The 24,688-nt window shown below is 42.6% G+C and overlaps 1 protein-coding gene and 1 long non-coding RNA gene across 3 annotated transcripts in view; one reads left to right on the top strand and one right to left on the bottom strand.

Annotated features, from left to right (window-relative positions):
* zswim8 (zinc finger, SWIM-type containing 8) overlaps positions 1–24,688 on the top strand; it is a 118,875-nt gene that overhangs the window by 516 nt on the left and 93,671 nt on the right. For both annotated transcript variants that reach the window (XM_069885359.1, XM_069885358.1), the window contains exons 2-4: positions 19–531; positions 19,609–19,762; positions 23,840–23,934. In XM_069885359.1, the coding sequence (XP_069741460.1) occupies positions 174–531; positions 19,609–19,762; positions 23,840–23,934 (607 nt within the window). In that variant the 5' untranslated portion in view covers positions 19–173. The remainder of the gene's footprint in view (positions 1–18; positions 532–19,608; positions 19,763–23,839; positions 23,935–24,688) is intronic.
* LOC138737532 (uncharacterized) lies at positions 2,891–9,567 on the bottom strand. Its single transcript, XR_011341001.1, has 4 exons — positions 9,459–9,567; positions 5,744–5,840; positions 4,056–4,285; positions 2,891–3,004 (listed from the first exon to the last, which is right to left on the bottom strand). It is a non-coding gene; the product is annotated as an uncharacterized lncRNA (long non-coding RNA).

Genomic DNA, 24,688 nt, shown 5'->3' on the forward strand with positions numbered 1-24,688 from the left:
TTTTCACCCCCACTCCAGTGTTTCAGAGAGAGAGAGAACAAAAGGACCGATAGTGATCGACTGGGACAACAAAAGAGGCTCTAGTTCCTCGTTCCGCCTGGGTTTAATTTCCAGCAGACCACTAGGATTTGTTTTTTTTTCTATCGAGAAGGATTGAAGATGGCACCGGATGAATGAGTGTTATTTTCCACTTGGGGGCTGTGTCTTGCACTGACGCACATTTCAAGAACTTGTACGGCTTCCTCAACCGTGGAATCGAGTTGAGTTCTTTTGTTAGCCGGCCCCTGCAGTTTGGATTCCTCCACACCTTGGCCGCTTCCTTTGTTTTGCTTCCTCCTGACGCTGTCAATGTGATGGAACTGATGTTTGCTGAGTGGGAGGACGGTGAACGGTTTTCCTTCGAAGACAGTGACCGGTTTGAAGAGGATTCCCTCTGTTCCTTCATCTCTGAAGCTGAAAGCTTGTGTCAGAATTGGCGGGGATGGAGGAAACAGTCTGCTGGTCCAAATTCACCCACTGTTAAAATCAAAGGTGAGTCTACCCTACCCTTTCTTAAGTCAAAAGAGTTTTATTATTTTGACAAGAGTATTGTCATGACCCAAGTACAGATATGCAGATCAGCTGGATGTGAACAGATCATGTGTGTGAGTACATATTTTGATACATGTCATTTTTTATGGCTGCAATGTTGACTGGAAACTTGAAGCATTTTAATTCCATTTCTAAGCTTGCGAGCAAGATGATGTGGTTCTAAACTTGTATGAAGCTCGTCTTTAAGAGTTACATACAATATCATAGTCTGTTTCAACTTCATTTATTCAGTTTTTTTTTTGCAAACCAGAATTATTTGGCATGTTTCGAGAGGGGTTGTTAATTTGATGTGCATTATTTATGGGGCCCATGTGTTCCTGGGAGTTCTGCAGATTTATTATTCATTAGTAATATTTTATCACTTCATTATTGCAACGTTGTGTGAATGGCTGAAGCTGGCCCCGTGCAGAATATTTATTTGCAGGCCGCGTATGTTTTCCCCTGTGCTTTATGGATAAGAAATCCAATCTATGTGCATTTGTTATATTCCTGCATGGTTTTTAGTTGTGAGGATTGTCCCTAAGAACAACGTGGGGACAGGTGTACCCTTAGACACACCCTGAAATGATCTTGCCACCTTTTCCAATACATGTGGACACACCCAACAAAATGTAGTCAATGTCTTGCATGCATCAAGACACATTCTTATTCAAGAAGGGAGTGGGGGGGGGGGAGAAAATGACACTGTGTATATTCAGGAGGGAAATGTGTGTATTTTGGTCAGTATGGCTCATAGTGTAAAACATTTTTTAAAAAAAAAGACACAAAATTCTGTGTTTTGCGGAAGCATCATAGTGCAAACATTCATTTATGAACCATCTGACAAAAATAATACAAAAAATAAAAATAATAGCGCATGAAAAAAAAAGACGCATTCTCATTCTACTTCACATGACCATTTCAATTCAAATATCTTCATGTAACTAACACGTATGAAATTTTTTGGACCAGGAAGAGATGTCTGTTCGACTCTTAAAAATTTTTTTTTCCCGGATTATAGAGGATTTCCAAAATCCTCGTTTATCCAAAAGGTTTAGACGCCAAAATGAAATCGTATCACCTCTGAAGAATTTTGCATAAATGAGGAGATCTGAAACAATCTGAGGTCCTCAGTCATCCAAAATTATTTCAGAGCCAAACTGACATCACGGTTTGGAAAACCTGTGAGTAGAATTTTGAGTTTTTGATGTTGGATTTATCTTATTTTGTTCAGGTTGGTTTTTTTTGATGAGGATGAAAGCCTTCCCTTGTTCTTTGTTGTGGTTTAAACACTGTTACAAGTGATTTGCTGTTGCTACTAGGTTGTTTTTTTTTAAAAATGACCAGTTCTTTAAAAAAACTTTATCCGAAATGGGCCTGGTCCTGACCATTTTGGATAATCAGTGTTCGTTATATACATATGCACACACAAACCACATATGTATATGTATGTACACACACACACCCACCCTATTGAATCTTTTTCCATGACCCTATTCTTCCATCGTGGACCTTTGTCCTGGTGCACAAGAATAATGAGGAACATTGTCACTAGTGAAATGTAGCCATGACCATCTGTGTTGTAGAGGACTGTGTCATGCAGCATGAGTTTTGTTTCCAATCAATTAATTGGAGAAGTGTTTATTATTCCAGAGAAACACAAAAGCTGCAGATGCTGTAATCTTGAGCAAAGAAAGAATTGTCAGAGGAACTCAGCAGGTCAGGCAGCATCCGTGGGTAGAAATGGTCAATCAAAACTTCTGGTGTGAACCCTTAAATCACGACTAAGATTGGTTTAGTTTTGCATATATGTTCGCATTCCTCTAATTCTATACACAAGCTGTCATTGAAATTAGTTCAAAGCAGTAATTTTTTTTTTTTTGAAGGTTTGAATTGAAAAAGTCACGTGAGGTTAGTTGTGGTCATAGAATTAGGGGCTGTTTTGACGTCACCTAAACTCTTGCAGTGGAATATGCTGGAGGAGAGCTTTGAAGACTCTTGAAAAGGTTACAGTTTGTTCTTAAACCAAACAAAACTGCAGATGCTGAAAATCAGAAGTAAAAACAAAATACTGGAATCCCTGAGCAGGCCAGGCAGCGTCTCCTGGAAGGAGAATGTTTCAAGTTGGTCACGCTTCCTCATAATATGCGAATGACAGGCCATTGGTTAATTTTCTCTCTTGCCAGATCTTCTGAGTATTTCCAGCATTTTTTTTGTTGCTTTTATTGAAGTACTGGTTTTGCTAAAGATCCAATTTCATGCACTAATTGCGCTAAGTACAGGAAAAACAAACAAAATTACAATACTTTATATTGTCATATGTCAGTGACAGGGATGCAATTCGTCGTGTAATGCAAGCGGTCTTGGGGAAGTTCAGCCCCTCCGTACACAGAATCCTCATCCCACGTGTACTCTTCTGTGGAGATTTTGGTCCCTGTAATTAAAGGCACAATTTCAATGCTATCTACAAGTTTGCCAGTGACATCACAGTTTAAGGATAAGGGGGAAGTTTTTTAGGACTGAGATGAGGAAAAATTTCTTTTCTCAGAGGGTGGTAAATGTGTGGAGTTCTTTGCCACAGGAAGTAGTTGAGGCCGGTTCCTTGTCAATATTTAAGAGTAGGTTAGATTTGGCACTTGTGGCTAAGGGGATCAAGGGGTAAGGTGGAGAAAGCAGGAACCGGGTACTGATCAGCCATGATCATATTGAATGGTGGTGTAGGCTTGAAGGGCCAAATGGCCTTCTCCTACACCTCTTTTCTATGTTGTTGGCAGAATCACAAACAAAAATGAGGAAATATACAGCAGGGAGATAGACCAGTTGTTGAATGGTGTAATGACAACAAGAACGAAGGAGATGATTGTGGACTTCAGGAGGGAGTCAGGGGAACATGAGCCAGTCTCATCGAGGGCTCAGTATCAAAATCTCTGAGGATCTGTGCTGGAATCTCCAGGTTGATGCAATCACAAAGAAGGCCCGCCAGTGGCTAAACTTTGTGAGGTGTCTGAGGAGATTTGGCAAACTCTCGTAAGCTTCTACAGGTGTACCGAGGAGAGCATTCTGGGTGGCTGCTTCTCTGCTTGGTACAGAGGCACCAACTCTCAGGGCAAGAATCAACTCCAGAGCATTGTTAACTCACCCTGCAACATCACAGGCACCAGACTTCACTCCATCGAGGACATCTACATGAGGCAGTGTCTTAAAAAAGCAGCCTCTATCCTCAAGGATCCCCCCACCACCCAGGCCACGCAGCCATCAGCTTCCTGAGTAATCAGTGAACCAAAGGCACTGCCTTACTTTTCGTGCACTGCTATTTTTATTTTTATGTCATAATGTTGTAAGATGGTTCTAATATGAACGTTTGCACTACGACGCTGCCACAAAACCCCGAAGTTCATGACCTTGTTCATGACAGTAAATTCTGAATCTGAAAATGGATCTGGATCACTGAAGTAACAAGGAGTTCAGTTCATTCACCTACTTACCATCTTTTCAGGCCAAATAAATATTTCGGAGTGTTGTTGCTCTTCTGATGTGGAGGTGGGATTTGCCTCTTCATTCCCCTCCTGCAGGAGGCACTGAGATATATGGAATTGCCACCCTGAGTTATTGGTTCTTGGGGGCCTTGGTAACTTGTCAAGGATATGTAAATCAGTGACATTCTGCTTCTATAATTCCCTTTCCTTCAACTCACAATGTGCCCTCTGAAAGAGAACTGAAATAGAAAATAAAGAAATCTTTATTTTGTTTGATTTGAGTTTTCGCTGAGCACCGGGGAGGTTTCATTAGGCACAAATAGCACCATGTTGGTAATTCAGAGCCTGGGCTAATGACTGGGGCATGGGTTCAAATCCCGGGGAATTTAAACCTGGAATAGAAGCTGCTGTCAGTAATGCTCACTCACTATGAAATATCTGGGTTTAGATTTTCTTTCAAGAAAACAGTCCGTTACTCTAGGGAAGAAAAGCAAGCAACTTCAACCCATGCGCTGCTCCAAATACACAGTGATCTTTGTAAATGGGATGTGAGGATGAAAGCTTTTTCTCTGCTTTACGCCCTCTCGGGTGGTCTCTGAGGTGCCCTGGCAAATTTGAAAGGGTATTAAGGATGAGCATAGAACACTAAAGCACAGAAACAGGCCCCTTTGGCCCTTCTAGTCTGTGCCAAAGCATTTTTTTTTGCCTAGTCCCACTGACCTGAACCAGTCCATAGGCCTCCATATCTCCCCCATCCATGTACCTGTTCAAATTCTTCTTAAATGTGAAAATTGAGCCCGCATTCACCAGCTGGTAGCTCGTTCCACACTCCCACCACTCTCTGTGTGCAGAAGCTCCTCTCGTTTCCCCCAAACTTCTCCCCTTTCACTCTTAACCCATGACCTCTGGTTTGTATCTCAACTACTCTCAGAGGAAAAAGCCTATCTACCTCTACTCTGTCTACCCCCCCTCATAATTTTAAATACCTCTATCAAATTTCTCCTCATTCTTCTATGCTCCAGGGAATAATATCCTACACTGTTTAACTTTTCCCTGTAACTCAATTCCTGAAGTCTGGGCAGCATCCTAGTAAATCTTCTCTGAACTCTTTCTATCTTACTGATATTTTTCCCGATCAAAGCTGCACACAATACTCCAAATTTGGCCTCAACAATATCTTGTACAACTTTATCAAAACAACTCAACTCCTGTACTCAATACTTTGATTTATGAAGGCCATTATACTAAAAGCTCTCTTTACAACCCTTTCCACCTGTGACGCCACTTTCAGGGAATTCTGTATCTGCATTCTCAGATCCCTTTGTTCTACTGCACTCCTATTCACCATGTATAAATGTTGGCCTTGCTGGGAAGCTGTCCATGAACAAGTCAAAGAAGACATGGCCCATTATTTCTGCACATCCCTTCTGCAACAGCTACCAGACCCTCTGTACTTTCCCACCATCCTTCAAAAAAAATTTTAGGGATTAGTCCGATTTTCTTGTTGAAACTACTTGCTCCATCCTTTCAGACTGCGCAATCCGGACAGTAACATTTCTCTACATTACCAAGTCACCCCCTCTATGCTTTTAGACCATTATCTTGCATTTTCATGCTCTTTATAACAACCCTCTTGCCAGTGGAAACAAATTCTCCCCTTCTACCCCACATGAAAGGTTTCCCATATCTTTGAGTACCTTCGGGACCTTCACTGTTCCAAGGAGAACAGTCGGATTCCTTGCCATCTCCTCTGTCGTTGGGAGTGGGTCATGGGATACGCTGTGTCAAGGGTACCTGTACCAGAGGAACAGGAGCAGTTCAATGAGTTAGCTTCAGCCCTCCCTTCCAAAAGGCAGTCAGGAATACCAACCAAATTCATGTTGACTTTGCCTCTATTATGCAGATACCATCAAAGCAGAATCAGGATTTATTGCCATGAACAAGCCATGAAATTTGGTGTCTTGCGACAGTGTCACAGTGCAAACATTCATATTATAACGATCTTAAAATGTTGCTATAATAATAGAGCATGGAAAGTGAGGCAGAGTCTTTGGTTCATTGATTATTCAGGAATCTTGATAGCAGTAGGGAAGAAGCCACCCTGTGCCGGTGAGTGCTCGTCTTTAGGCTCCTTTACCTTTTACTTGATGGTAGTAGAGTGAAGAGGGCCTGGCCTGGGTGGTGGGGTTCTTTGAAGATAGAGGCTGCTTTTTCAAGCCTGCCTTTTTTAAAATATTTTTTTATTTTTCACTCTGTGAACCATATCAACCAAAATATGTACAAACGTTTCTCATTAAAGTTACAGTGGCATTTTCTCCCTTTTTTCCCCCTTTCCTTCCCTCCCCTCTTCCTACCCCCCTCCAAAACCCATAAATGTTCAACATATACAATACAATAAAACCATAAAACAATATAAGACACTGCCTCATGTAGATGTCCTTGATGGAGTGAAGTCTGGTGCTTGTGATGTCGCAGGCTGAGTTAACAACGCTCTGGAGTTTATTCTTGTCCTAAGAGTTGGTGCCTCCACACCAGGCAATGATGCAACCAGCCAGAATGCTCTCCACGGTACATCTGTAGAAGTTTACGAGAGTCTTTGGTGACATAATGAATCTCCTCAGATACATCACAAAATATAGCCACTGGCGAGCCTTCTTTGATAACATGGAGGGTCCAGGGCAGATCTTTGGAGATTTTGATACCCAGGAATTTGACGTTTTTGACCTCTCCACTACTGGGCCCTCAATGAGGACTGGATCGTGTTCCTCTGACTCCCTCCTGAAGTCCACAATCATCCTTGGTTTTACTAACGTTGAGCTCAAGGTTGTTGATGTTACATCATTCAACGAGCTGATCTATCTCCCTCCTCTACGCTTCCTCATTGCTGTTTGTGATTCTGCCGGCAACTGTGGTGCCATCGGCAAACTTGGAGATAGGATTAGAATTGTGCCTGCCCACAGAGTCATGGGTGTATAATGAGTAGAGCAGTGGGATAAGCGCCATTCTTGGGGTGCACCTGTATTGATCATCAGTGAGGAGGGGACATTGCTTCCAATTCATACTGACTGTGGTCTTCCAATGAGAAAGTCAAGGATCCAGTTGGAGAGGGGGATACAAAGGCCTAGAGTTTGTAGCTTCTTGACCAGCACTGAAGGAATAATGGTATTGAAGGCCAAGCTGTAGTTGATGAAGAGCAGCCGTAGGTATGAATTTCTGTTGTCGAGGTGATCCAGAGCTGAGTGGAGACCCAACGATATTGCACCTGGTGTGACAATAGGCAAATTGCAGTGGGTTCAGATCTTTGCTTAGGTACATGTTTATTCAAGCTATGGCCGGCCTCTCAAAATGATTTAATGAAAACTAGTTTATTGTCATACACAATATACAAGGCATGTCTGCATGGAAATTCTTACTTGCTGCAGTTGAACAGGCCACTTTCAGAAGGGACTGTGTGAGTCACGGTATCATTGGGGCAATTCTCCCCATTGAGTGATGCAATGAAGGGACCTCGATTAGTGCTCAGCAAGCATTCACTATACACAATTACAATATGCAATGAAATTCTTGCCTGCTGCAGCACAGAGGTCTGTAAAACACACCAGCAGAACAGAGTTTAAATTATGTTACCACAATGCATCATGAAAGAAAATAAATATATTAAAAAAATGTCACCATGTCACCTGACATCTTTTATCTGGGAGTAGTTATGGTTTGTGCAAATCGGGAAGGCTCGAGAGCTGATAGGTGGTGACTAGGTTGCGGAAGGCTCGAGAGCTGATAGGTGGTGACTAGGTTGCTGGGATCCTTTATGATGTTGGTTGCCATCTTGAGATGGTGCCTTGTGTCGCTGTCTGGGAAAATCTGGCTTGAATTAACCCATGGATCTTCCTTTGCTTGTTGTGCTTCCAGTGAGGGCTGGGTGAGGTGTGCAGCCATTCACTGCTGAGTGGGGGGGGGGGGGGAGGGCTCAGGTCTGCACCCTGGCTGCTGCAGTGAGTGTGGGCTGTTGTTGACAGAGCTTCACCTCCTGTTGGATGTGATGGAGGCTCCCTCTCTAGCCCGGAGAAAGGCGTGCAGGCAAACAAAGGTGTGGATGAGGGAGCTGATGATCAGTCTCCATGCTCACAGTACCGGACCTGGTGCACCCCGAGTATCTCACCCAGACCTTGGTGGTGGTATGTCATGGACAATGCATCGTGAAGGAACAGGGATCTGATGAGTTTATTGGATACTGTACTTGTGAAATCTTTGCTGCAGCCAAACAGTTCCTTCATAATAAAACTCCAGTGCACATTAAATTAAAAGGATATAATAAATAGAAGTGATTATAAATTTTGACCATCACCATAGTGCAAATAAAAGAAGTGGTATTGCGATAGTGCAGGCAGTCCTTTTGTGGTGTCGGAGTGGTCTCTGATTAGTGTAACAAGGAGAGGTCCAAGAGCCTGATAGCCATGGGAAAGAAGCAAGGCACCAGTCTTCAGGCTACGACCTTCTGCCTACAGTGAGAAGTTGTTGTGACCAGGGTGATGGGGTCCTTGCTGCCTTACTGAGGCAAAGACTTATATAGATGTTAGAAGGTTTGCGCCACTCTTCCAGCGTGGCAGAGAGAGCAGTAGGGTTTTTCCATTCAGGTTTTCTGTGCAGGAGTGGGCACCCCAAACTGGTGCCTCTTTGAATGTATAAGTGGAGTGTAATCTGGATGTATTCAGACAGGAAGACAAAGAGTGCAGAACTAAATCAGCATTGTATGAATCACCAAGATGCTACTTCAAGGTAATGGTTCCATTATTGTCATGTAACACTATATTTAGAATGTAACATACATGTAACACTACATTTAGAATGTAACATACATGACATTTATCAACTTTTGTCTACTGTAAGACTGACAGAGAGTTGACACTTTGTCCAGCTCCCCTCACAGAAGCCTGCAGTACTTGGTGGTCTCCCCTCGAAGTACTGACCAGACCTGAGCCTGCTAGCTTCCGAGATCAGACAATTCCAGGTGCATGTACTGAGGTGTTGGATATACAACTGAGATCCCAGATGCTGTGTTCTCTTGCTGTTTCACAAGGACGGTCTGTGCGGTGCCTCAGTGCAGGAAAGTTCTCGGATAACCAAGGTTTAGGGGAGACATCAGGGATAAGTTCCTTACGCAGAGAGTTGTGGGGGCCTGGAATGTCTTGCCAGGGATGGTGGTGGAGGCTGAAACAGTGGTGACATTTAAGAGACCCTTGGACAGATACAGGATGAAAGAAAAATAGAGGTTTACAGGGTAAGGAATATATGGGTCGGCATAACATCGAGGGCTGAAGGGCCTGTACTGTGCTGCAGCAGTCTAAGTCTTAATCTGGGTAGGTAGAGTTGAGTTTGCCGATTGCTTTAGTTTTGGTCTTGTCCGATACCTACATTTCCCTTGCGTCATTATTGCTCTTGGCCCTTGGTCTTCTTCAGGACTGCTGGAAGTGAAGCCATATTTGTTATGAACGAAATCATCAACCATTTTGTATGCACAACCCTCCGAAACACCGAATTATGGCCAGATAATTGGTTTTCTGGTCACATACATGACATCACAATCAACCACCAGGTGGGATCGGCAGTAAAGAAAGCAAATGCTATGTTGGTATTCATTTCAAGGGGAATAGTGTATAAGAGTAAAGAGGTGTTGATTGAGGCTCTATGACGCACTGGTGAGACCTCATTTAGAGTAACTGTGTGCAGTTTTGGGCCCCTTGTCTTCGGAGGGATGTAATGATGTTGGAGAGAGTAGAGAGAAGATTTGCCAGGAAGATTCCTGGAATGCAAGGGCTCACATAGGAGGAGTGTTTAGCAGCTCTTGAACTGTATTCATTGGAGTATAGAGGAATTAGAGGGGATCTCATGGAAACATTTTGAATGCTGAAGGGATTAGACAAAGTAGATGAGAACAAGATGTTTCCCTTGGTGGGTGAATCCAGGACAAGAGGGCACAATCTTAGAATTAGAAGGTACCCACTTAAAACCAATGAGGATAAATTTCTTTAGCCAGAGGGCCATGGATTTGTGGAATTCGTTGCCACGTACAACTGTGGAGGCAGGATCTTTGGGGGAGTTTAAGAAGGAGATTGATAGGTATCTAAATAGTCAGGGTACCAAGGGATTATGGGGAAAAGGCCAGAATTTGGAACAAGATGTGAGAACAGTTTAGCTCAGGGTGGATTTGCAGAGTAGATTTGATGGGCCAAATGGCCTTCTTCTGTAACTTTTTCTTGTGATCCCCGAGATTCTTTTTCCTGCAGGCCAGGCAGAATTTACCACTTATTGGTCATCCAAAAAATAACTGTATGCAACGTACACGTGTAAACACTTACAGAAGGTTAATACTTGTGTCATGGGGTAGGGGATCTACCCTGCAAAATGGTGTCACAATGTTGGTGGGACGGAGTACCATAGTGATTTTGTTAACTTGACTAGAACCCAGAAGTCTGGGCCATTGATTCAAAGTCGTAAATTCGAACCCGCCACGGAAGCTGGAGTATTTAAATACAAACCTGAAATTTGAGCTATCATCAGTAATGGTAACTTTGATTCTACTGATTTGTCACTTAAAAAAAAACAGCGTTGAATCATGTCCTCAGTACCATACCAGATCTGGCATATAATTAACTCCAGAGCTCAAAATATGATCAACTTGCATGTGTTTGGATGTCAGCTTCTTTCTTGTTGTCATCAGATTCTTAAATGGTGATGTCCTTGCATGTTGTTGGGACGAGGGCCAATGAATAGTTTGGTACAGACTAGATGGGCTGAAGGGACTGTTTCTGTGCCGCAGAATTCTATGGTTCTAATGAGGCATTTTCCCACTCATTGAGGTCATCTTCAGATATAGATTGTTATTGGGTGGACTTTGTTGAACAAGGCCCTGGGATTTTTTTGTGTCCTTCCCTAGGGAGTCAGACTGGAAAAGTAGAAGCTACTTGCTCAGTTGGCATCATCTGTGGTGAGGTAATCATTCGGGCTGATGACCTGTCAGGAGGGCAGTGGGTACATCCACAATAGGTGGGGGCTGAGGTTTTCCAGCTAACAGTTCCTTTCAGTGCTGTCTGAAAGAGGGAGATGATTATTCTAGAGGCCTGCAGGCATGAAATGAGCGAGAGCAGTTGAGAGAGGGAACACATTGGAACTTTGCCTTTCTGAGAATCTCTTGGTCCTCTCGAGTTGTGTAATTTCTGCAGAGGTGCTATTTCTGAATCGTAAACGTTAACCACAAACAGTGGTAATAAAAGGAGCTGAGAGCTGGTGTCCTGGACAATTTATCCATCAATCAGCACCAGCACTTGTTTGTAATTTTAAATTTTAGACAAACTCCAAAGAAAGAGAAAATTAAGATCCATCACAGTGGTAGAACACCAGAGACAGACATGCTATCACATCCGACAACCATTGAGTATGAGTGGGAGGGACAGCGTCTTTCCTTCTAGCAATGAGGGAAGCAAAAGCCACGACAGGAGATTGTGAAACAGTCAGCATTAAATCCATCGGCCCACTCGCTCCAAAAATGAAAGGGCTCGGAGTCAAGTTAATATTAAGAACTAACGATAAAGTACTAAATACCTCTTGCCAAAAATTAAAGAGAGAAGGACAGAGCCAAAACACATGATACAAAGTGCCTTCCTCAGTTATGCATTTATCACATTTCGAGGAAATATTAGGATAACATTTAGCTAACTGAACCTTGGAAAGGTGTGACCAATTACTTTCAAAATTTGTAGATTATTCATCTCTGCTTTTTTTTTAAAGGCCCTATAGTTATTATTAGTAGAGCACTCCTTAAATTAGTAAATTTGATTATTAGTTTAGAATGTTTTTTTCACACTTTATTTCATGGGTTCATGTGTACCTAACTTGATATTAACTTGTTTTATTATTTCTATATGTGCCTACATATTTTACATATGATAAAACCAATAAAAAGAAATAAATTTTAGACAGACATCACGGTAACAGGCCCTTCCGGCCCATGAGCCTGTGCCTCCCAATGACACAATTGACCAAGAACCCTGGTACGTTTCGAAGGGTGGAAGGAAACTGGAGCATCTAGAGGAAACCCACACAGAAACGGGGAGAAACTCCTTGCAGACAGTACAGGATTAGAACTTCGGTCATTGGCGTAGTAGGGATATGTCAGGAGTTTGAATGAAGACCCACTCTTCGTGACTTGAGCATTATGGAAGGAACTCGTTTGTAATATTCCTGATGTGGATATCTCTCTCTCTCTCTCTCTCTCTCTCCCCTTCTCTCCCCCCCTCCCCCCCCTTCTGCTGCTTGTCAATTGAATGAGATGCAAAACAAATTTGGAAATATCCCAAATTACAGTATCTATCTCTGGAATTCCTGCCATATTCATCTCAGAATCAGCATCACTAATCCAGATAGTCTGGTCTGTATAAGTTCTGTTTGTGGGATCTTGTTGTGCACAAATTAGCTCCCTTCCTTCCTGCATTGCTGTAGTGCCTACACTTCCAAAGTCTTGTGTTGGCAGGGTAATTATTTCCAAATAACATTGGCCATGTACTCATGTGGTGAGACTACTGAGAGCATTTTCTCTGTGAATGTCTTGTGTTTCTTGTATTCCTGCATGGGATGATGGATTCTGGGGAAGCTTGACTTCAGCATAAGGACCAGCGCAGACCAGCAAGGCTGCATTTAAATACTAAATATAGACGCAGATCCGTGAGGCTGCATTTAAACACTGAGGCGGACCTGTGAGTCCTCATTTCAACAATAAATATTGGTGCAGATCCGTGAGGACATGTTTAACCATGAAATACCGGAACAGATCAGCGAGGCTGCGTTTTGCCATTAAATTCTGATGTGAGGTCACGGAATGCCTATGTGAGGCTGCATTTGGCCTCGGAATGTGGGCCCGCATTTAGCCACGGAAAGCTGGTGCAGACACAGAGACCTTCATTCCTCTACACTCCAGGGAATAAACTCCTAACCTGTTTAACCTTTCCCTGTAACTCAGTTCCTGAAGTTCCAGCTACTCTGCAATCTTATTGGAAAAAAAGTAAAACACAGAAGTCTGCAGACACTGTGATTGAAGTAAAAACATAACACTGGATAAACAGTGTCCTTTATGTAGCAAAGATAAAGAAACGTTTCGGGCTTATGTCCTTCAACAAGATGTGATGAAGATATGCAAACTTATTGATACCTTTCCAATAGATAGGTGACCAGAACTGCACACAATTCTCCAAACATGGCCTCACCAATGTCTTACACAATCTTTGACCAAGCTTTGATTGCCTGTCCTGAGGTATATTTTTCTGACCATCTTCCCAGGGACTGTCTCATTAAGAAATCCTAAAGGTGCTAAATAAAGTCAAGTTGTTGTCAAGCCTTGAACCTGCTGATGTAAATCCAGTGTTTACAAATGCTGGTAATGCAATTATTGTAATAGATACACTGCAGATGTTTTGAACACCATGATGAGATTGCAAAGCTTATTCTGCTTAATGTAGTATTATATTACAATAAGTAGCTCTTTACAGAGAACTGCCAAGGCTATATAAATGCATGAGCAATTCATTACAAGAGAAGAACATTGTTTTTAAAGGGTAAAATAATTATTTTATGACTTTAACATTGCACATACTCTGAAATGCATTGCATTATAAATGTTTTCTTTTATTCTGATGACAGCCAGGCTAATTGTGATAGGGTTACCAGTGCTCTAGATTTAAGTCTGATCCAGAGATTTTGGGTGATAGTGATGTGGTTAGGAAACTGGAGCAGCCACAGTTTTGTCCCAGTGACCCAGAGATAAGTGTTTGAATCCCACCAGAGCAGCTGGAGGCTTTACATTCAAGCAATGAGATAAATGTAGAATGTACACCAAAGAGTAAATGTTCAGATTAGTATTTTTTTAAAATCATCCTCTTCCCTTTTGGGGAACCATACAACATTACAGCACAGAGACAGGCTCTTTTGGCCTTTCTAGACTGTGCCAATCTATTATTCTGCCTGTCCTATAGCCCTCCATACCCCTCCCATCCATGTACCTGTCCAAATTCTTCGTAAATTTGAAAATTGAGCCTGCATTCACCTCTACAGCTGGCAGTTTGTTCCACAATCCCACCGCTCTCTGTGTGAAGAAGTTCCCCCTAATTTTTTCCCCTTTCAATCTTAACCCATGTCCTCTGGTTTGTATCTCACCTACCCTCAGTGGAAAAAGCTTGCCGATAGACTCTGAATAGACTCTGTCCATTCCCCTCATAATTTTAAATACCTCTGTCAAATCTCCCCTCATTCCTCTACACTCCAGGGAATAAAGTCTTAACTCTGTTTAACCTTTCCCTGTAACTCCGTTCCTGAAGTCCGTGCAACATCCTAGTAAATCTTTGCATTCTTTCAATTTTTTTTAGAATATTTCGTTTATAAATTTTCAAACTCAAACTCAAACGGTTTCCAGTAATTAATCAGAAATTATGGTTATCAATTATATACAAAATTTGCTGGTGAGTCCGAGCCATTTCCCCCCCTCCCCACACTCAACAGACCACAGTTACGCACAACATTCAAGACGTACACAAGAAAGGTAGGAGACAGATGGCCAGCACAGAGGCTATAACATTTTCCTTAACTTTACTTGATTGGGATGGAATGGATCCACCACCCCTCCCTCAGTAGAAGGATAGACGGGTGACGGTGGGGGGGCAGGGTTGGCGAGGTACGTTGATCCACACTACAACTGTGTTCCTATAAAATTTAAATAAGGTAGCCACGTTTTTAGGAAAATGTTATTTTTTTTTTCCTTAAGTTATAGGTAATTTTCTCCAGGGGAACACAGCTTTGCATTTCCTTATTCCAGCACCCAATGTCCAAGTGAGAGTCAGATTTCCAGGTAACCTCTAAGCTCTTCCTGACCACTGCCAATGCAATCATTACGTTGGATTTGGAATTTGGATTCCAAATTCTGAGTCCTGTGGGAATTCTTTAACTGTGATTTTCTTTTCTCTCTAGGACTTGACCTAGTTCCACCCAGAAGGTTGCGAGCACAAAGGTTCCCGTCGCAATGCCACATTTGAAATTTCTGGTTTAGCCTTATTCAATTTTTGCAGTGTCAAATATAACTGGTGGAGAAAATTATACTGCACCAGCCTATTCCATACATTAATAATCGTGGTCATGGTGTTCCAACACAGATCTGACCAGCCCTGCTCATCAATCGTTATTCCTAAGTCTGACTCCCACCTTTGCCTTGATTTGTGTAGGCCTGGTTTAGGGCCTTCCGCTTGGAGTAAGAAATACATCGTTGAGATGAACTTCCATGTGTTCCCATTTCGAATCAGGGTCTCTGTGTCACTGCACATCGGTGGACTTAATTTGTCCCTTAAGAAAAACTTATCCGAGGGTAGTAGAGAGACATCTTATTTGACAAGTCATAATTATTTCTGAGTTGCTCAGATGACATTAATTGCCCCCCTCCCCCCCCCCCCCCCCACTTATAACTTAGATTATATCGGAGACTTTGCTCCCAGTGGTCTGCTTGTGTGCAGAATTAAATCCAAATACTTTAAATATTTCCAACCGGGCTATCACTGCCTCATCTCCTGCCACATAAACAGTTGACCCAGAAATACTGACCCACACGAACATGTAGTTATGTGTTTATTTAGAAAGTCCCAACCATTCTTACATTTATTTATAGAGTTGGTCCAACCTAAGCCTGAGGCTCCTAGTTCTTTCCATATCCGGTCTGTCAGTACTTAAACCCACTGGTAGCCTGTGTGGAGAGCAATCTCTCTCTCTCTCTCTTTTTCGCCCTCTCGATTTCCCTTTCACAGGAGACCGTAGGTGCTGGAATCTGAAGCTCCCAACACTCAGCAGGTTAAGGATATCATTGGGGGGGTGGGGGGGGGGGGTACTAATGGTCAATTTTTCAGGTCGGTTCATGACCCCAAAATATCAACTATTCCTCCAGCAGATTGTGTTTAGCTTCTTTGTCTTTCTCACAGAACAATTTAATACTTTGCATTTGTTTGAAATTCCATTGACCATTTCACTGACCTTTTTTTATCAAAGGCCTCTGTATTTTTGAACTTCTCCTGATGGTCTTCGAATGATAGCAATGATTTCTCATCTCTGTCAATGTCTCCAAGAGCCTGATTTTTTTTTCACCCCCTCCATTCCAAACACATTCTCTTCAAAACTCTGCCCTGTAATTCCAGCATCTGCTCTCTAATCCGATGTGTGATAGATTTTTTTTTTGACCCCGACTATGGATGTTTTGGCAAGATTAGAATGGTTGGACCCAACCACATTGGTGTGTTACTGGCCATGTCTGTAATTTTTAAACCCAGTTATTGGATAAAAGGTTTTGAAACTTCATGTATGCAAAGTTCTGTGCTACTGAAATTTCATGTCCTACCTGTTTTCCTTTGCCAGGAATTAGATTGTGCTGAGTTCTAAAGTTGAGATGAACTCAAATGTTTATTTTATCATAAATTTGAGCCAATCTGCTTCTACTTAGTTATATTGTAGTTAGTGTGAGGAGGGTATTTCTACCGTGTTCAATAATGCCTAATCCATCATTGTTAAAATGGAATTCGTGTTCCAAACCAGTCACAAGCACCCACCCGTCCTTGGGGAGAAATATTAGGAGGAGGTACAATAGAAATTTACTGAAATGATGGTCATACTCCCAGGGTGAAGTTGGAGGGAGATTGAAGATTCAATTTATTATCATAGTAATAAAACAGTGTCCAATTATATGAAATTCCCTTTCGCCTGCTACAAGGCAGACAGATTCGTCACCAGCAGAAATTGCTAAGATGCCTCTTACAGTCAGAGAAAGAGAAGCAAAAGAGAGTCCCCCAGAGTCACCAAGTGTCTGCAGATTTGCCTCCACAATCACGCAGAGTCCAGTCCCAACCATTGGCAACCGGAGCTCTAGATCCAAATCTCTGACATGGTTAGGGACACTTTGGTGCCCCCTTGCATCCCAGTTCCAATACCTGGCACTCCTTCGGCTAATTCGAGCAGGTCTCCTGCAGTCGACAGCCTGGCGCGAGTCTCCCAACAGCAGTCTCCAGCAGCTTCTGTAGGCTCCTTGCTTTGAGTCGCTAGCCGCAGATCCTCATCACTGGCCTGCCTCCGTGGTCACAGTCCCTTGGGCCATCTCTTCTGCTTCTCCTTCTCAGGCGGGGTGTGATCTTCCCATCCTCTGGTGCCCTGCTCCAGTCTTCATCTTCCCCAGAGTCTGCAGCCCCTGTGACTGCTGTTGATTTAATAGGCAGCGTCATCTTTGGGCACAGACCCCACGGTCGCAAGATCTCAAATAAAACCACCATCGGCTCCCTCGATAGGCCATTCCAAGCCCGCGTGGAGCTGATGGCAGTCGACTGGGTGGCTGGACCCTGCTCCCTTGTTCCCCGCAGGTCTGAACCAGCAGCTCCAGCAGGGCCGCCATCTTCTTGATTAGAGTTAGTAGAGTTACACTTGCTGGAATTTAGAAATTTAAATTATGATTTGGTTCATTTCAAAATACAGTAAAGTCCCTGTTATCCAGAATTCAAGAAGCCAGCAGCCTCACAAAACATGCAAAACAATCGCAGAATATAAATGGGTAAAAAAAAAACGAAAGCTTAAAATTGGTGCTCCTTGTAGTCAGTTCATAAATCTATGCAACGTGCAATCTCAAGCAACAAAATATTCACTTATCCAGTGTAACCAATCCACAGAGTTGTTGGATACCAGGGGGTTTTGCTGTATGAAGAGGAATTGTTAGGATGGCCCAAGAGGAACTATTCCTCCTGGCGGGAAAGTCTGGGATTGGGAGAATAGTATAAAATGCTGTGCCAGGTCTTTCAGGAGTGAAGCTGGGAGAAGATCCAACAGGCAGTTGGGAGCTCTCCTTTGGAAATGATAATTGTTGCTGCCTTCTGGATGGGTGACATGCAGCAATTAAAGTACCAAGTTATGAATCAGACGGTGCTGAGTGAAGATCCCAGCATGACTTATGTACAACTTAAATTCAGATTACTGACTTAGGTTTAAAATTCAGACTCGTGACAAGGACCAGACTGCTTTCATTTATTTCTGTCTTTGGCCTCCTCCATTGTCAGGGCGAGGCTAAATGTAAGCACATCATATTCTTTCTGGACAGCCTAAACCCAGCAGCATGAACAATGATCTTCCTCATTTTAGTTAAACCCCATCTCCATTTAGTTTTACTGTTTCCTCTCTTCACCTACTCCTGGTCTGTTTCTCCCCCTCTCTCTACGCTTTTTCCCTTTCCTGTGCTGCCCTCGACCTGTCTCCCTACCTTTCAGTCCAATACCCTATCACCTCTGGGCCTCCCCGCAATCTTCCTTCCCCTTTTATATAACATAACATAACATAACAATTACAGCACGGAAACAGGCCATTAGGCCCTTCTAGTCCACACCGAACCAAACACCCCTTTCTAGTCCCACCTCCCTGCACAATGCCCATAACCCTCCATCTTCTTCTCATCCATATACCTGTCCAACCTTTTCTTAAATAATACAATTGACTCCGCCGCCACTATTTCTCCCGGAAGATCATTCCACACGGCTACCACTCTCTGAGTAAAGAAGTTCCCCCTCATGTTACCTCTAAACCTCTGCCCCTTAATTCTTAACTCATGTCCTCTTGTTTTAATCTTTCCTCCTCTTAACGGAAATAGTCTATCCACATCCACTCTGTCTATCCCTTTCATAATCTTAAATACTTCTATCAAATCCCCTCTCAACCTTCTACGCTCCAAAGAATAAAGACCTAATCTGTCCAATCTCTCCCTATACTCTAGATGCTTAAACACAGGTAACATTCTGGTAAACCTTCTCTGCACTCTCTCCACTCTGTTTATATCCTTCCTAATATTAGGCGACCAGAACTGCACACAGAACTCCAAATGAGGCCGCACCAACGTCTTATACAATCTCAACATCACCTCCCAACTCCTATATTCCATGCAATGATTGATAAAGGCCAACATACTAAAAGCCTTCTTCACCACCCTATTCATGTGTAATATCATCCATTTCCCTCCAATTTCGATCGTGTTCCGATCCAAAACACTGACTGGCCATCATTCACCATCAGACACATTTCCTTTGCATCCCCTTTCAAAGAAATTTATCGCTTCATGACTTCCTCATCTCCTACTCTCTATCCTATAGCACGTTCCCATGCATCCATTCCTTTCCTTTCCCCCTTCCCTTACCTTCCCGGACTCTCCTTCCTGGTTGAGGAAATCTTTGTTGTCCATTATAATTGGTTCCACTCCCATTCCTCTCTCTCACACTATCCAATTAACCTGCAATGTTATTGGGATGTAGGCAGAAACCAATGTGATCATGGGGAGAGAGTATTGGACCCAGGGTCCATAGGCTTGTGAGGCACCAAAACAGTCTTTGAAGCTTCAGATGCAAGTTGTTGATCCTTTGTTCTATGAGGTGGCTCATCGTTCTCTGTGATATTCCAATGAAATGATGCTCTACTAACTCCGATGGGTTTCTAACCATGATTCCAATCTTTGTTTTCATAGATGGTCAAGTTACACCTTTGGTCGAACTGTCAGCCAAGCAAGTAGCCCTCCACATTCCCTTCGAAGTAGTTGAGAAGGTTTATCCACCAGTTCCTGAACAGTTGCAGCTTCGCATTGCCTTCTGGAGTTTCCCAGAAAATGAGGAAGACATCAGGTAATGGATCTCAAACACACATCAATTGGCGAATGGCAACTGAGTAATCTTTGAGCCAATCTGTATTGGAGTCAGTGGTCTGTGGGCCATTTGAGGGGAATCATGAGGCAACATTTGGGTAACAATTGTAACACTGGACAACAATTTTTTTCAAAAGGTTTGCCTCCTGAAAAAATAATGGGAATTATGATGGACGATTTCAAGCTGAACACAAAGATAATTTCAGATTTGCTGTATCATGAAAGAAGTTGGAGAAACATTAAATTAACTTTTATTGCATTTAGCAGGTTTAATCGCATAATTATGCTGACATGTTGCGTTAGTTCAACTGTCCATGGCCACAATATCCTGGTGAAACCTTTCCTCATGTTCATCACTGACTACACCAAGATCATCAAGGAAGAAGTCCAAGTGCAAATGCAGATGATGAATTTTCAATGTCATTGCACTTTATGGTTTTGTATGCTTGAAGTAGATTTAAAATATATCAGGAAATCACAAAAATAGGTTGTATCTTTTTAAAAAAAAGTGTGTGATAAGAAAATTTTAAGGTGATTTTAATGATTGGCAGCCCAAAATGAACCAAAAGGTTTCAGGAAGCAAAATTTGATTTCAGATTTATTGTCAGAGTACATACATGACATCACATACTTTTTCCTGCAGGCGAGGCAGAATCACCACTAATTGGCAGTGCAAAAAAATGTACACATGTAAACAAATAACAAAATGTAAACAAACTGTGCAATGCAGAGAGAACTAAAAGAAAATTAATAAAGTGCACAAGTGAGAGTCCTTAAAAATGAGTTCCTGATTGAGTTTGTTTGAGGAGTCTGATGGTGGAGGGGAGCAGCTGTTCCTGAACCTGCTGGTGTGAGTCTTGTGGCACCGAGACCTCTTTCCTGATGGAAGCAGTGAGAACAGAGCATGTGCTGGGTGGTGTGGGTCCTGGATGATTGCTGCTGCTCTCCGACAGCAGCGTTCCCCGCAGATGTTCTCGATGGTGCAAAGGGTTTTGCATGTGACGTCTTGGGCTGTGTCCACTACTTCTCTCAGGACTTTACACTCAGTGGTTTTGATATCCTCATTCCAGACCATGATGCAGCCGGTCAGCACACTTTCCACTACACAGCTATAGAAATTTGCCAGGGTTTCTGATGTCATCCCAAACCTGTGCAAACTCCAAAGTAGATAGAGGAAATCTTTGTTGTCCAGTGTAATTGGTTTCACTCCCATTCCTTCTGACTTTTGCCTCCTATCCCCTTGCATCATTTGCTTGAAATTGTAACAGCTTTTCTTGATCCATGAACAAAATGCTCCTCTTAACAACAAGCCACTTAATTCAAAGTTTGAGATGTTCAAATGTGAAGTGACGATGCTGATGTTAACCTATCTGCCAAGTGTGGCTGGCTGTACAGCGTGCCATAGCTGCTCAATCACTTGTCACAAGTTTTGCAAGAATTTACAGAACCCCCTCTGAGGCTTGGCACAAAGTGTGTACATAAAACCTGAGAGCCAACATTCAATTTCCACAGAACATATGCTTCCTGGTAATTCAGGCAGTGTTGACGGTCGTTGACAGGAGGGGTTATCAAGTGTACTGACGGCACCAGGGCTTGGGGCCCAAAGCATAATCTAGGCCTGTGATCCCTGCAGATTTTGACCTTTTGCTTTTTGATTTTTCTTGGACTGGAGATTTGGGAGCGTAATTTCTCAGCAGTTCAAGAACATGCCTGGAGTGAAAGATTTGGTGCTTTTTGTGCCTGCATTTTTTTAAATCAACATTCATTTAACCTCCTACAAAATTTGTAAAACATTTGTAGATTTTAGGGCAGAATTTATTGTGTAAATGTTGGAATGACCTCCAGGGAATGGGGACACTAAGTGTAAAGCCCTGTGAATAGTAGTGAACGCAGCCCAGGACATCAAGTAAAACCCTCCCCACTACTGAGAATATCTGCAGGGAATGCTGCTGTCGGAGAGTAGCAGCAATCATCAAGGATCCACAGCATCCAGCACACGCTGCTATCAGGAAAGAGGTTTAGGTGCTAAAAGACTCACACCACCAGGTTCAAGAACAGCTGCTACCCCCTACCATCAGACTCCTCAACAATCGAGCCAATCAGGGACTCGTTTTGGGACTCTTGCTTTTGCACTTTGCTTTTCTCTCTCTCTCTCTCTTTCTATTGCACAGTTGATTTGTTTACATTTCTTTATTCGCTTACATCTGTATGTTGAGGAGTTTTTTTTTGCACTACCAATAATTCTGCCTCATCTGCAGGAAAGAATCACAGGGTTGTATCTGATGTCATGTATGTACTCGGACAATAAATCTAAAATCATTTTCATTTAAGAACCGAATTGCTCCCTCCCTCCCTAAAGTTTTGTCTCTGTCAGAATGTGTGGAGTTGAGGCCCTGGTTGGTTTACTGAGGAGTAATTAAAAGAATGAGCTATAACTCAAGTGTGTGTTGCACAATGGTAATTCTAATAATTTCAGAATCTGATAGATTATTATAAAATCCTGACTGTTCCACCACGTCCCCTGTAGCCGGCAGGTTTATGTGTGACACTAAAGTCACTGGCTCTCAACTGTCATTGGTTAGCCCTTCTTAAATCTCACACAGAAGTAACAAAGGACTAGAACTGAGATGCTGATTGACCTGTCCATCTTGCTGTCTAGATTGTTTTAATTTTGCTGATAAATGACAACTGTCCAAGCACAAAGCGATTTCTGAATGGCGTGCTGGCCAAAGCTGCATCTGCTGGCCTGGTAAAGGATCAGAGATCTGTTCAGTTGAAAGGAGGTTCCTGCAAAATGTTTAAAGTTACACAGGACAACAATTGTTTTCTAAAAGGTTACTTCCTGGAAAAAATATGGAGGTGATAGACAACTTCAAGCTGAACGCAAAGTTAATTTCAGAATTGCTGTATCACGTAGGAAGTTGGAGAAACATTAAATGAACTTTTATTGAATTTAGCTTTTTAATCACATATAGATGCTGACAGATTGCGTTAGTTCAACTGACCTAAAAATGTTTTGTCGCTGATTTTCATTTGTACTTGGCATTTGATGCCTCTCATGTCAGTGTCCAACAATAGTCGGCCGGCATTGATGGATTCCAGTTGCCCTGATACCACATTTCCATGGTTGCAATGTCCTGATGAAACCTTTCACCGTGTTCATCACTGACTGTCCCAAGATCAACAGGGAAGACGTCCAAGTGCAAATACAGAAAAGGAATTTACAACGACACGTTGCACTTCATAGTTTTATCTGCTTGAAGTAAACAAAATATGACTGGAAATCACAAAAATAGGTTTTATCTCAAAAACAATATGTGATAGGATCATTTTAAAGTGATGTTCATGATCCATAAAATTCACCCAAAAGTGTTCAGGAAACAAAATCTTCATTGTCCAAGTGTTATTTGGGCAATATATGAGAGACACATAGGTCTTCGTTTGAGAAAAAGCCTCCTGCCTTTATCACAAGGCAAAGCCCTGTCTCCAGATTTATTCACTATTCAAGACTTTTTTTGGGCAAAGCCTTGAGATCTTGTCACCTGAAGCCTTATTTGCTGCTCATTTGCTGAGTGTGTGACATTAGCGAGATGGATCATCTGCATCTGGTCCAGGCTTGGGAGAATGAGGTCTGGGTAGATATTCCATGCAGCCATGGTAATTGGAGCAATTGGTGTAATTGGGAGAATGAGGTCTGGGTAGATATTCCATGCAGCCATGGTAATTGGAGCAATTGGCATAATTGGGAGAATGAGGTCTGGGTAGATATTCCATGCAGTCATGGTAATTGGTGCAATTGGTGTAATTGGGAGAATGAGGTCTGGGTAGATATTCCATGCAGCCATGGTAATTGGTGCAATTGGTGTAATTGGGAGAATGAGGTCTGGGTAGATATTCCATGCAGCCATGGTAATTGGAGCAATTGGTGTAATTGGGAGAATGAGATCTGGGTAGATATTCCATGCAGCCATGGTAATTGGTGCAATGTGCAGTCAATACATTTCTTGTTCCGATGTGTTCCAGTCATTCTAACTTAATTAATGGCTCTTGCCCTCAGGTTGTACTCGTGTCTGGCTAACGGCAGTGCTGATGAATTCCAACGAGGGGAGCAGCTGTTCAGAGTTAGGGCAGTTAAGGATCCACTTCAGATAGGTAAGCTGGTGTATACATACATCATCCCTGGACATTAATGCCTATTGATCATACTTACCAATTAATCTGGTTGCCCTGTTGCTCGCTCGCTCCTCCTCGCTGGTCCTTTGCCTCTCGTCCCACTTCTGGGACCAGTAATCATGCTCATAAACATGTCAGATGGTCATGTATCCAATACTCCATTCTTGTTGGATCTGATTTATTTGTCAATTTCGAGTCACCATGAACCAAAAGCTAAGCTTGGACCAGCCAGGTGAACGCATTGGTTCCAGGAATGGGACATCGGGTGCTTTTGGAATGACTCGGCACCACCCCCCACTTCCCCCCCCACCTCCAACCAGGATCTCGAAAATCCTTTCCACCGTCGGCAACAGTGGCTCTCCATATAACCATATAAACCATTTACAGCACGGAAACAGGCCATGTCAGCCCTTCAAGTCCATAACCGGTTCACTTGAACAACTCCACTAGCTCCTCCGCAAACTCCTGAGGAAGTAGAGGCTTTCTTCATGATGCTCTCAACTTTTTTCTTTCCAATCACATACCATCTTAAGTAATCCCTGACCAACCAGAGAGCAATTGGATGCCATAGGTGCTCTGTGGTCAGTAAAGGATTACTAAAGGTGGTATGTGAGTGGGGGGAAAAGAAATTCAATGTTGGGAACCACTGGGCTATGAGGTGCAAGTCAGGGAAATGATGATTTTCTGTGGAACTGGTTTGGTGCAGTTGTTGTGTTGTTTGTCCTTCCTAGTC

This window comes from Narcine bancroftii, chromosome 6 (genome assembly GCF_036971445.1).
Source record: "Narcine bancroftii isolate sNarBan1 chromosome 6, sNarBan1.hap1, whole genome shotgun sequence".
Lineage (NCBI taxonomy): Eukaryota > Metazoa > Chordata > Chondrichthyes > Torpediniformes > Narcinidae > Narcine > Narcine bancroftii.